This window comes from Salvelinus fontinalis, chromosome 11, assembly GCF_029448725.1.
Source record: "Salvelinus fontinalis isolate EN_2023a chromosome 11, ASM2944872v1, whole genome shotgun sequence".
In the NCBI taxonomy this organism is placed as follows: Eukaryota; Metazoa; Chordata; class Actinopteri; order Salmoniformes; family Salmonidae; genus Salvelinus; species Salvelinus fontinalis.
This window is the reverse complement of record NC_074675.1, coordinates 27,529,964-27,544,125: the sequence shown is the minus strand read 5'-3', so window position 1 is coordinate 27,544,125 and position 14,162 is coordinate 27,529,964. Positions and strand designations below refer to the sequence as shown.

Sequence of the window (14,162 nt, the reverse complement as noted above, 5' to 3'; positions counted from 1 at the left end):
GAACAGATATTGCAATTTTATTGCGATTTTGTAATTCTGGACATAATACAGCAATGTGTTATACATTAAAAGAAGTAGTGAATGCCATAATGTTGCATTTTTCAACACAATTAACACATGCATCACATACGAAACCTGCAGGTTCTTTACGTAAAATTAAATCAGCATGCAATAGTCTTCAGAGAACGTGCCATTGTTCGTCTTTAAATGAACCGTCGTCCAATGAAAACTCACAAAGTAAAATATTTCACTTTCATAAACAAACTTGTGATTCATATTAAATATAACTATTCCACATTTTAAACAATTATTGTAATAATACATTATCATAAGTGTTTTTTTTTAAAATAATAACATTGAGTTGAACAGTCAGTTGACAAAGATGACCTGCAGCAGGAGTCACCATGGTAACTTTACATTCAACCAATCACCATGAGGTATAGCGTGGTCCCATTTTTATTGGCCGTTGTCACAGATTGTCTTTTCTCTGAGAAGCTCCTTTTTTCATGGAATGTTATAGCAGTTCCATAGAAACAATAATTGAAAGTAAAACATAAAAAAAGGTATTATTCTGATATATGTCCCTTTCTTATCATAAAGTGAAATTCAGTTGGTAAAACAAGGAAATATTGTGCCATTTAACAAAAGTCCTCATACATGTTGTCTATTTGTAAAGTTTAGAATATTTTCCCCCACCCTGTCAACTGTCGACAATATGTGACGAGAGATGGCAGCGTCAACATCAACAGTACCTCAGACCCAGAATCACAAAATGGCTTCATGGCGTTTGCTTGTATTGGCTCTTATTTACTCCTATATCCGTAACACTGTAAATAAGTCAAAAGAACCACGTCCAACTTAAGTTAAAGTAAAGATTATCCTTTAAGCTTCACACATTCCTATGTGTATGACTTTACTTTCTTAACTTTGGTATTGAGGTTTGGTCTTGTAAAAAATATTTATGTTGCTTGTACAGTAGCAATACTTCCAAAGGACATACTGGTAGCTAGTGGTTTAGCACCCCACCCCAACCCTCAATAACAGGGTTCCGAACATAGACATAGAATTCATTCTAATTCTATGGTTCCAACCAGGGAGCAGCAGACTGATGCACAGAAGTGATGTGAATAATAGACTACCAACCTCCCCTTTATCTAAGGCTGTATCAAGTGACACCCTATTCTCCGTATAGTGCACTACATTTGGCACCATATTCCCCATACAGTGCACTACTTTCAACCAACATGTAGTGCAGTGCACTACCTTTAAACCTCCACTATGGAATAGGGTGCCATTTGAGACTTGCCCCTTAGTCTTTAGTGTGGGCTGTAGTTATGACAACACGTCCAAGACACAACACAGCTTTTTTAATCAATCAACCAATCGAAAAACGCTGAGATCCGAGAATTACCCTTCCCTCTCTTCCTCTCTCCTTCCCTCAATCACTCCTCACACATAGACTCCCCCAGGTCCACAGCTCCCCCCCTGGTCAGCCGCCGCATCTTGCTGAAGTCGTGGTCCGTGCGGAGGTAGGAGAGAGAGGGGCCTCCCTCGCTGTGGCTGGCCAGGTCCTTAGGCTGTGCCTGGGTGGGAAGGGTCCTCATCTCCCCCCCGGACCTCCAGTAGAGGGTGTAGTCCTGGGGCTCGGAGACGGCGAAGGTGGAGGCACAGAGCTGGGCCAGGGCCTCACTGCTCTCGCCGGCTCTCCACTGCAGCGTCCGCACAGCACTGCGCCCGCCGTCCTGGAACAGTACCCGAACGCACCTCTGCAGACACACACACACACACAGAGAGAAACACACACAGGCATAAACACACACACGTATAAGCAGACACACACATACATATGAGCACCCCACCACACACAACCAAAAAAAATGCACACACACAAAATAAGTTACAAAATGTATAATCTTATTAACTCACATAAGCAGCCTTTATAACACAGCCCTCCGAGACCACACAAAGCTCAGAGAGGTTCAAAATAACAGATCATTTCCCATTCATTTGAACCAAGCTAACAAATTCAATACTGAACACAGTACATAATACACACAGGCTCAATAGGCTACTGTTCATTAACACAGCTTTACATACTGTAGGCTATATACCATCAATTCTCATTCCTCAAAATAAATCTATACCAACCACTCTCAAATAGCCTACACTGCATACAGTCTTCACTGTTTATTCAACAGTATTCATAGACATGTATAGTCTTCATATTCTACAAATTCTCTACTTTTATATCTTTACGTTAAAACACACCCACTTTAAAACGCACACACTGTAAACATACATTTAACCAGCTCCATTAAGTCATACAGTCCCTTCATCTTGACAAATATAATCCATACACTGGCACATAACTAGTATACGTGAAAGTACAATAATATACATCTCCACTAAATGTGAATACAGCGTACGATAATACACATAACACTGTCTGAATGTTCAGTACTGTTCAATGTATTACATAATTGGAGAAGCACCTACAGTACCAGCGCCATATAGCGCGCACACACACACACACGATACAGCCCCAGCAACAAGTTTCCCATTACCCACTATTATAACCATGTCATTAAACAACATTAAAAAGCAGCAACTTACAGAGTCACTGAGCTCCTCGCTGTCCGTGTGCATATTGTGTTTGCTCTCTTCAGTGGGTTTCTGCTGCTCAGTAAATTTCATGTTATCTGACCGCCCACTTCTTCATAGCACTTAGCTAGCTCACTGATCTCCCTCAGTGCCAGTACTGCAAATCTGTTGGCGGGTGTGCGTGTGTGTTATAGCTATTTGAATAGAGTGAGCAGCCCACGTGACTGAATAGCTAACCACAGTATTTGTACCATTTCATATGGTGAATGGTGGTCATCATTTGTGGACGCTTCAAATACTAGGAGAATGGTGTGTGTGTGTGTGTTAGAACTAGCAGCTATTTGAAGGGAGTGAATATACTACACGTCACTAATCAGTAATCCACTGTACTATGTTAACTGGTGAAGGGTGGTCAGAATTTAGGGAATAACAAGCACGAGGAGGGTGCGCCTGTCTGGAGTACTAGATGGGCGGGGTTTGTTCTTTTGGGACTATTCCATTGGTTCCATTGCACCAGGCATCACAATCCAGCACGGCTAAAGTATTTGAAGGAAAATGAATGCTATTTGAACCCAGGTCTGGGTGACCAGAGGGAGAGCGGACATGCTGACTCGCCCGATGGGAGAGTCTATTATTCACACCACTTCTGTGCATCGAAAAATGTCTTGGTGTCACAGGAGGTCCACTTTATCTTTGTCTGTTAAGCTGGACAAGCTTAATCAAAGTGCCCCTTTCTCCCCACTGCCTTGGATGGCGTACGGGAGGTGCGTAGGTTGAGATCTGTAATCATACAGATCTCATCCCCAGGATCCAAATCCAGTTGCTTCCCCACCTCCTCCAGTAACTTTGCCTGGTAGGCCATCAATAAAGAGGTCACGTTGAGTGCTCTGATTGATAGGGCTGAGGTTATGTACGTCTTTTGGAAAATACAGACAGAAAAGTGCTCCGTCTTTACAAAGAGGGAAGTACTAGTAGAGTGTCAATAGAACGCCATGTGGGGTGGAGGTAATCAGCCAGTGACGGCTCCACCATGGGAGTGTTGCAAAACCCCGATTCCTCCATATTGTGCATGCTAGGGGAGTCCCTAGCCAGGATCTTGCTGTTAAGGGACTCGTTCCATAAGCTCCTAGCCTCCCTGAGGCAAACTGGGACCGCAGGAAGCAGTTGCTTAACGGGGGCCATGCAGGATGGGAGTCTTTTCCCATCGTACAGGTCCCTTCTTGGGTCCTGGCCCCCTAAGGGAGCCGGCCACTCGATGCCAAGTCTGGCCGTGGCTCACTTGCAACTGCTGAGGAGCCTAAACTCCAAGCGAGGGAGATTTGCGGCTCTTCCGTCCTGGCGGCAGGGAGACCTATGGACTTGAGAGGGGAACAACAACAGTGTCTTCAACCTCAATCTCAGTCTTAAAGTTGAGGACACCCACAACATGTATCCCCGTTGTCATCCCCTAGCTCGCTTTCACGACACCATATCGTCAGACAGTGAGGGGCTCGCCCCAGCTTACCTCGGTTGTTGGGGGTTGAGCCTCAACCTCGGTTGGTGGCTGCGAGGTGAGCGAGGGGGTAGAGATAGCGGAGCATTTTAGCCTCCTGATACCCCCTCTAGTCAGGAATTTACAATGATAACAGGACTTGGGGTTGTCGAATGCTTCCTGAGCATGTTCCCTTCCGAGGAAATTGATACATAGAAGGTGAAAATCATTTTCTGCAATCATGGAGCCGCAAGCGCAAGAACGTGGGGGTTTGAGTGCTTGGCCCAGCTAGCCTTGGGATGGGGCAGCAGTAGCCATTGTATAGAACAGGGATAGCTGATGACAAGACACCTTTTGTAAAAACATGTAAGCCCTGGGCTTTTGATAGGCATAAGCTAGCTAGTAGAAGCTAGCTTATGTCATGCAGTCTCTCTCTCATCCTGGGATTTAAGGTATTACCGGCATATCACACAAGGGGGCGCTAAAACACAAGAAAAGCCCATTGGTTCTCTATTATCAGAATGCTAACAAAATTAGCACAAACTAATAGCGAAATAACTAAATGCCAACAAGCGATAACGAACATAAACTAATTGCAATGACAAGTAAATCCAACTCATAAAGTTATGCAAGCATAGCTTAGTAGCTACCAATTGTGATTTTCAGTGAGTGTGGACACTTACAAGTGAAAGTGAATCAGAGAAATTGTGCAAATTAACAAAGTTGTGATGCATGCTTTTCTGAAAGAAGAGCAGCTTGTGTACACGGAGCAGATGTGAGAAGAATGGAGGAGAAAAAATGCTAATAGGAAGCACAGGGGAAAAAATGGCAACTGTACAGATAACTCATCCAGAGATCTGTGACTTCTGGCAGAAAGATATTATAAAATATCTCATGGCAAACATTTAGTAGTGAATTCTATAGAACGCTCTAGATATAGAACACTATGTCATCGGCTCCCTCTTTGTTGTGCTGTTTACAAACAAACAAGTGACTGGCTCAACTGGACTTTAATGCAGGGGAACTTAAATCCGTTTTACCTAATTTCTACCTGCATGTTTTATGTGCAACAAGTGTCACCCAGTTCGTACCGGGTCCTGACAGAAACAGAGAGCCAAATGAACCCAGAGGCAGCCAGTTCCCAGGACCTTTTTGCCACGCTGTCCCACCATGAGGGGGCTGTCCAACGCCACGAAGCCGCTCTGGTTCAGCAAGAGATGAGGGCGATGCATCGTACAGGACCCCAGAAGGGACCTGCACGATGGGAAAAGACTCCCATCCTGCTTGGCCCCTGTTAAGCAACTGCATCCTGCGGTCCCAGTTTGCCTCAGGGAGGCTAGAAGCTTATGGGACGAGTCCCTTAACAGCAAGATCCTGGCTAGGGACTCCCCTAGCATGCACAATATGGAGGAATCCGGGTTTTGCAACACTCCCATGGTGGAGCTGTCACTGGCTGATTACCTTTATCCCACATGGCGTGCTACTGACACTATACTAGTACTTCCCTCTTTGTAAAGACGGAGCACTTTTCTGCTTGTATTTTTCTGCCTGTATTTTAGCCTTAATGGCTAGACATTCTCAACTTCTGTCGGAGATGCTGACTTCCATAAAGCAGATATCTGATCGACTTCCCTCGGCAACCGCCCCAGTACCTCAGATTCAAGTGCCCGTGGTAGTTAACCCCCTGGCTGAACCTCGTCTTCCGCCTCCCCAACGGTTCTCAGGTGATCCGAGTGCTCGTAAGGGGTTTTCACCCAATGTTCTCTCTCCTTCGAGCTGCAACCCTCGTCGTTTCCCACCGACCGGTCCAAGATCGCATATATCATCACCCTGCTGTCGGAAAAAGCCCTGGCCTGGGCTACTGCTGTGTGGGATGCTCAAAGTCCCTGCTGTGCCAGCTACTCTGCCTTTGCTGAGGAATTCAAGCGAGTGTTTCAAGGTCCTACCAGCGGCCCTGACTCAGCCAAACAGCTCCTGACTCTCCACCAAGGTCGGCGCAGCGTGACGGACTATGCCATCCAGTTCCGCACGGTGGCAGCAGCGATTGGCTGGAACGACGAGGCGCTCACAGTGTGCTTTCTGAAGGGTCTTTCCGACACCATCCAAGATGAACTGGCCACTCGGGAACCACCGGACAACCTCGAGTACCTGATCAAGTTGGCCTCGCGCATAGACCAGCGTCTGAGAGAAAGAGAACTCAACCGTAGACCTCTCGCCCTAGCTCCTATCGGTCCCAGCTCCGAGTCCCCACCTCTATCTCCGCTGGCTCCACCGGAACCCATGCAGATTGGACGCATCTCCCAGGCTGAGAGAGACCGCCAGATGAGGGAGCGATGCTGTCTATATTGCGGCAAACCGGGCCATTTCCGCTCCACGTGTCCCGGGCTCCAGGGAAACGCACTGTCCCGTGCAGGCCTGGGGGGACTGTAACGGGAAACATAACCTCCTCCCATCCGTCCAACTCCCGTCTGCTCATTCCATTCACCCTTTCCTGGGACAACCACGAGCTTCCCCTTCAAGCCTTGGTAGACTCTGGAGCTGCAGGAAACTTCATGGATGGTATCTGGGCGAAGGAGAATGGCGTCCCCTCTGAACCTCTAAGGGACCCCATGAGGGTTACTACGTTGGATGGAAGCCCTCTGGGATCTGGACTTGTCACTCGCGTCCCTACCCCCTTGCGACTTTCAGTTTCCCAACACCAGGAAGTGATGAACTTTCATCTGATCCCCTGTTCCGAGTTCCCTCTCGTCCTTGGCTACCCCTGGCTTCACAGCCATAACCCTCACATCGACTGGTCTGTGGGCACTGTCAAGCAGTGGGGTCCTACGTGCCAAGCCACTTGTATCTTCCGAGTTCCCCGAGTTCTCCTCCCGAGTCTCTAGAATCCATCGACCTGTCCCGAGTTCCCGAGAGTTACCATGACCTCAAACCGGTATTTAGCAAACAGAGGGCCACCATGCTACCACCCCATAGACCTTACGATTGCCCCATCGACCTGTTTCCGGGCACCTGCTCCCCCCAGGGGTCGGATCTTTTCCCTATCTCCTCCCGAACGAGCTGCTATGGATACCCACATCAAGGACGCTCTGGCAGCAGGCCTCATTCGTCCGTCCACCTCGCCCGCGGGAGCAGGTTTTTTCTTTGTGGCCAAAAAAGACGGTGGATCGACTACCGGGGACTCAATGCCATAACCGTCCGTAACCTGACCAACGCCCCGGCTGTGTTCCAAGCGCTCATAAATGATGTGCTTAGGGATATGCTTAACATCTTCGTGTTCGTTTACTTGGATGACATCCTCATCTTTTCGAGCTCCCTTCAAGAACACACAAAGCATGTCAGACAAGTACTCAAACGCCTCCTAGACAGCCATTTGTACGTTAAGCTGGAAAAATGTGAATTCCATTCCTCCCGAGTACAATTCCTGGGATTTGTAGTGGAACCCGGTCGAGTCCAAATGGACTCCAGGAAGGTAGGGGCGGTAGCGGATTGGCCCACCCCCAAGTCCGTTAAGGAAGTTCAGCGTTTCCTGGGCTTCACAAACTTTTACCGCAAGTTCATCAAGAACTTCAGCTTGGTGGCAGCCCCTCTCTCAGCTTTAACCAAGGGTGGCAACGCAAGGTTTCTGCGGGGAAAAGAAGCTGAGACGGCCTTCCAAGGACTCAAGCAGCGCATCCTCTCTGCTCCCACCCTGACACTACCGACTGCGGATGAACCTTTTGTGGTAGAGGTAGACATCAGAGGTTGGTGTTGGAGCTGTCCTGTCTCAGAGGGGTGAAGACAAGAAGCTCCACCCTTGCGCCTTCTTCTCACACAGGCTTACCCCCCTGAGAGGAACTACGATGTGGGGGATCGTGAACTCCTAGCGGTTAAGATGGCATTGAAGGAATGGAGACACTGGCTCGAGGGGGCTTCTCAACCGTTTCAACCGTTTCGGACCACAAAAATCTGGAGTATATCCAGCAGGCGAAGCGGTTGAACTCCAGACAAGCTCGATGGTCTCTTTTCTTCAATCGATTCCAGTTTATCCTCACCTTTCGGCCCGGGTCGAAGAATCTCAAACCGGACGCCTTGTCCCGAGTCTACGCTCCTACCATTCGAGAAGATACTGACATGCCTGTCCTTCCTGCCGCTAAGATTGTGGCCCCGATCTCGTGGCAAGTTGAGGATACCGTGAGACGAGCTCAAGCGATCCCACCATAAAATAAGACGTTTCCACTTTCGTCAAGGCCTGTCCCGTGTGCTGCCAGGGCAAATCTTCTCACCTCCGCCTTCAAGGACTCCTTCACCCTTTATCTATTCCCCACCGACCCTGGTCCCATATCTCGTTGGACTTTATTACTGGCCTTCCTCCGTCCCATGGTAATACTACTATCCTAGTCATCATCGACAGGTTCTCTAAGGCGGCCAGGTTCCTCCCCTTGACAAGTTACCTTCTGCCAAGGAAACGGCTGAGTTGGTAATTAACCATGTGTTCCGAGTTTTCGTCATTCCTCAAGATATGGTTTCCGACAGAGGTCCCCAGTTCGCCTCAAGGTTTTGGAAGGCCTTCTGCCAACTCATAGGGGCCACTGTCAGTCTATCTTCAGGGTACCACCCGGAGTCCAACAGCCAAACCGAGAGGATGAATCAAGAGCTGGAAACCGCCCTCAGATGTATGGCCTCCAACAACCCGTCCACATGGTCGTCCTTCATTGTTTGGGCCGAGTACGCGCACAACACCTTGCGCTCCTCCTCCACTGGTATGTCCCCGCACGAGAATCCGTTTGGCTATGCCCCTCCATTGTTCCCGGATCAGGAGGCAGAAGTCGGAGTGCCTTCAGCCTTGAAGTTCATCAGACGCTGTCGGCTTACGTGGAGGAAGACCCATCTTAATCTTCTGCGTTCCTCACAGCGGTACCAACGACAAGCCAACAGCCGACAAGCCTACACCCCGACAAGCCGACAAGCCTGCACCCCGGCCAGAGAGTCTGGTTCTCCACAAAAAACTTTCCGCTACGGGTGGAGTCTCGCAAGCTGTCCCAGAAATACATCGGTCCCTTTAAGGTTGCCAGGAGAGTGAACCCCGTTACATATCGCCTGCACTTACCCAGATCCCTTAGGATTAATCCCACGTTCCACATTTCCTTATTAAAACTTGTTGTTTTTTCTCCCCTTGTCCCGGCAGGCAGACCTCCCCCTCCGCCCCGTGTCATCGGAGGCCAGCCGGCTTATACCGTCCATCGGATACTGGATTCCCGCCGGGTGCAGCGGTCCTGGCAGTATCTGGTGGACTGGGAAGGCTACGGTCCCGAGGAGCGCTCCTGGGTTCCTGCCAAAGACATACTGGACCCTGACCTCATTCGACAGTTCATTGCCCTCCACCCCGAGAAAGCTGGTAGGAACGTCAGGAGCCGTTCCTAAGGGGGGGATTCTGTCAGGATTTGGCCAGGATTGTTCCGGTTTTGACCACTAGATGCCCCCTGTGTGCTTTTTTGACCCTTTTGTTTTCCCTTGTTTCCAGTTATTATTTGCACCTGTGCCTCGTTTCCCTTTAATGTATTTAAACCTGTAGTTTCCCTCAGTTCTTTGCTCTGTGTTTGAATGTTAGCACCCAGCCCTAGCGATGCTGTGAACATTTGTTGCTCCAGTTGGACTCTCTTGTGGTACTCTGCTTTTGTTCTCGTTTATTTATTTTTGATTATCTTTTGAGGCTTTTTCCTGCTGTACCTACCACTTTGTGGATTTACCTTTTGACTTGGAGGATTACCTTTTTCTCTTGGAATTACTTTTGACGTTGTGGATTTATATTTTTGCCTGAAGAACTTTCCTTTTTACTTTATTAAAACACCGCCTCAAGTACTGCTGTGTCTGCCTCATCTTCTGGGTTCTGCCGACTATTAGTGTCTCAGTTTGCTAAGTGACTGTTTCTCACACCGGAGACCCGAGTTCGTACCGGGTCCTGACAACAAGAGGTGGAAAAACTCTAGACCACCTTTACTCCACACACAGAGACGCATACAAAGCTCTCCCCTGCCCTCCATTTGGCAACTCTGACCATCATTTTATCCTCCGGATTCCTGCTTACAAGCAAATATTAAAGCAGGAAGCACCAGTAACTAGATCAATAAAAAAGTGGTCAGGTGAAGCAGATGCTAAGCTACAGGACAGTTTTGCTAGCATAGACTGGAATATATTTCCCGGGATTCTTCCGATGGCATTGAGGAGTACACCACATCAGTCACTGGCTTCATCAATAAGTGCATCGATGACATCATTCTCACAGTGACTGTACGTACATACCCCAACCAGAAGCCATGGATTACAGGCAAAATCCGCACTGAGCTAAAGGTTAGAGCTGCCACTTTCAAGGAGCGGGACTCTAACCTGGAAGCTTATAAGAAATCCCTCTATGCCCTCCGACGAACCATCAAACAGGCAAAGAGTCTCAATACAGGACTAAGATTGAATCATACTCCACCGGCTCCGAGACTCGTCAGACGTGGCAGGTCTTGCAAACTATAACAGACTACAAAGGGAAGCACATCCGAGAGCTGCCCAGTGGCACGACCCTACCAGACGAGCTAAATTACTTCTATGTTTGCTTCGAGGCATGTAACACTGAAACATACATGAGAGCACAAGCTGTTCCGGACGACTGTGTGATCACGCTCTCCGCAGACGATATGAGTAAGACCTTTAGACAGGTCAACATTCACAAGTCCGCAGGGCCAGACGGATTACCAGGTCATGTACCCTGAGCATGCCCTGACCAACTGGCAAGTGTCTTCACTGACATTTTCAACCTCTCCCTGTCTGAGTCTGTAATATCAACATGTTTCAAGCAGACCACCATAGTCTCTGTGCCCAAGAATACTAAGGCAACCTGCCTAAACGACTACCGACCCGTAGGACTCACATCTCTAGCCAAGAAGTGCTTTGAAAGGCTGAAACCCTAGACCCACTGCAATTTGCACACTGCCCCAACAGATCCACAGATGATGCAATCTCTATTGCACTCCATACTGCCCTTTCACACCTGAACAAAAGGAGCACCTATGTGAGAATGCTATTCAATGACTACAGCTCAGCGTTTAACACCATAGTGCCCTCAAAGCTCATCACTAAGCTAAGGACCCTGGGACTAAACACCTCCCTCTGCAACTGGATCCTGGACTTCCTGACGGGCCGCCCCCAGGTGGTAAGGGTTGGTTAACAACATATTCTCCAAGCTGATCCTTAACACAGGGACCCCTCAGGGGTGCGTGCTCAGTCCCCCCCTGTACTCCGTTCACTCATGACTGCATGGCCAGGCACGTCTCCAACACCATCATTAAGTTTGCCGATGACACAACAGTGGTAGGCCTGATCACCGACAACGATGAGACAGCCTGAAGGGGGAGGTCAGAGACGTGACCATGTGATGCAAGGACAACAACCTCTCCCTCAACACGATCAAGACTAAGGAGATGATTGTGGACTACAGGAAAAGGAGGACCGAGCATGCCACCATTCTCATCGACGGGGCCGTAGTGGAGCAAGTTGAAAGCTTCAAGTTCCTTGACTTCCAAATCACCAACAAACTAACATGGTCCAAGCACACCAAGACAATCGTGAAGAGGGCACGACAAAACCTATTCCCTCTCAGGAGACTGAAAAGATTTGGTGTGGGTCCTCAGATCTTCAAAGGGTTCTACAGCTGCACCATCGAGAGCATCCTGACGGGTTGCATCACTGCCTAGTATTGTAACTGCTTGGCCTCCGACTGCAAGGTACTACAGAGTGTAGTGCGTACGGCCCAGTACATCACAGTGGCCAAGCTTCCTGCCATCCAGGACCTCTATACCAGGCGGTGTCAGAGGAAGGCCCTAAAAATTGTCAAAGACCCCAGCCACCCTAGTCATAGACTGTTCTCTCTGCTACCGCACGACAAGCTGTCTAGGTCCAAGAGGCTTCTAAACAGCTTCTACCCCCAAGCCATTAGACTCCTGAACATCTAATCAAATGGCTACCCAGACTATTTGCATTGCCCCCTCCCCCTCTTTTACACTGCTGCTACTCTCTGTTATTATCTATGAATAGTCACTTTAATAACTATACCTACATGTACATATTACCTCAATTACCTTGACTAACCAGTGCCCCCGCACATTGATTATGTACCGGTACCCCCTGTATATAGCCGCACTATTGTTGTTTTACTGCTGCTCTTTAATGATCATTTTTTTAGGCGTTTTTCTCAAAACTGCATTGTTGGTTAAGGGCTTGTAAGTAAGCGTTTCACTGTAAGGTTTATTCGGCGCATGTGACAAATACAATTTGATTTGTTCTGGGGAACTACTGTAAGCTTCATAATGTCAAATAATGTGACAGATGAAATGAAGAACGCAATCTGCATTACCTCCTAATGTATTGCAAAAGTTGACTGCAAGTATTAACTTAAAATTAGCTGCAAATATTCACACATTTAAAAAATTTAAAGAAATCATTTAGACGTCTTTGAAAAACTATCTTGTGGCTTTTTCCAAATACCCCTGTATACGGTATATACGGTATACCGCCCAAGCCTAGAGGCAATCATGCGTTAGCTAGTTAGCAGCTACCTCATAGCAAAGGCATGCTGTAGCTAGCACAGTGCTAGCCGGAGGGAAACACGTGGTGGCAGTTCGACTTCGGGTAGGTATTCTCCCACGACCGTAGAGCCGCGAGGCTAACCAGTCGGTCTAGTTAACACAAACATGTAAACAATACATTTAAGTCATTTAGCAGACGCTCTTGGCCAGAGCGACTTACAAATTGGTGCATTCACCTTATGACCTCCAGTGGAACAGCCACTTTACAATAGTGCATCTAAATCTTTCTAAGGGGGGGGGGGGGTTCAGAAGGATTGCTTTATCCTATCCTAGGTATTCCTTAAAGAGGTGGGGTTTCAGGTGTCTCCGGAAGGTGGTGATTGACTCCGCTGTCCTGGCGTCGTGAGGGAGTTTGTTCCACCATTGGGGTGCCAGAGCAGCGAACAGTTTTGACTGGGCTGAGCGGGAACTGTACCTCCTCAGTGGTAGGGAGGCGAGCAGGCCAGAGGTGGATGAACGCAGGGTTAAACTAGACGAGAGAAGGGAGCTAGCAATATTACCGTGTTGCAGGTAGTGATGCTGGTGTGGTTAGCTTGCTTTCCAGCGAGCTAACCAGGTTAGCTTAAGCCTTGTGGAGTGAGCTAGCCCTTTGTTAGTGTGGTTAGCTAGCTTTCCAGCTAGCTAGCCAGGTTAGCTAATGTCTTGCGGCGTAGCTAGCTGTGTAACGTTAGCTACCACCGGAGACTGAGGAGTAGAAAATGTATTCTACTCGAAGCAAAACTTTCCTTACAGTCAGTACTCAACATTATTGACGGAAGCTGATCGTCCTATGTTCGGCAGCGTTAACCTCGCAATTTGCCTGAGAACAGTTCAGTAGGAAGACAGGGATCTAGTCGTGCTGAGGGTAGTGGTCTCTTCCGCAAGGAAGAGAGGCGAGAATGACTAGCGGGCAGACATCCAAGAGATGTGATCCTCTGAGCCAATCACATTGTGAGATATCGTATTTGAAATATAACTGTAAATTGCTTTGTGACAACTGCTGATGTGAAAAGGGATTTGTAAAATAACATTGATTGATTGAAATAGTGTCTTACCTGGTTCTGTTGTCTCTCCTGGTGGCTCTTGGCTTCCAGGCTGCGTCTGCGGCCCCACTCCCTCAGCCCATCCTGTGCCTCACGAGTCAGACCTCCTGGGGGGACTTGGACCCCCTCCGCCTCTGGGCTCTGGATCAGACACAGGCTGGCATAGACGCTGGTCAGGTAGTACCCACCTAGGAGACGGGGTGGGGGCACAGAGCACAGCGAAATGTCAATACAGTGACTTTGAATGCCATCTAAATATCCATTCACCCACATATGTCTTCATTATCCCCCATGTTATTTTAAAGGTGGAGGGGTGTATGAGGGAAAGGGTTGTAGTGGGTGTAGTTCATAGTGGGTGTAGTTCATAATGGTACTCTCTCCTTTGGGGTAGAAGTAATGTGTGTGGCAACACTTTATTTTAATGGTCTGTAAAAAACATATATTAATTATTACTCCCAC

The 14,162-nt window shown here is 48.1% G+C and overlaps 1 protein-coding gene across 3 annotated transcripts in view; it reads right to left on the bottom strand.

The window, feature by feature from the left end:
• Position 1: 1 nt before the first annotated feature.
• Positions 2-14,162, bottom strand: part of LOC129865417 (ras and Rab interactor 2-like) — a 52,290-nt gene continuing 38,129 nt past the window's right edge. For all 3 annotated transcript variants that reach the window (XM_055938210.1, XM_055938211.1, XM_055938212.1), the window contains 2 exons: positions 13,716-13,891; positions 2-1,766 (listed from right to left, as the gene is read on the bottom strand). In XM_055938210.1, coding sequence (XP_055794185.1) covers positions 1,443-1,766; positions 13,716-13,891 — 500 coding nt within the window. In that variant the 3' untranslated portion in view covers positions 2-1,442. The remainder of the gene's footprint in view (positions 1,767-13,715; positions 13,892-14,162) is intronic.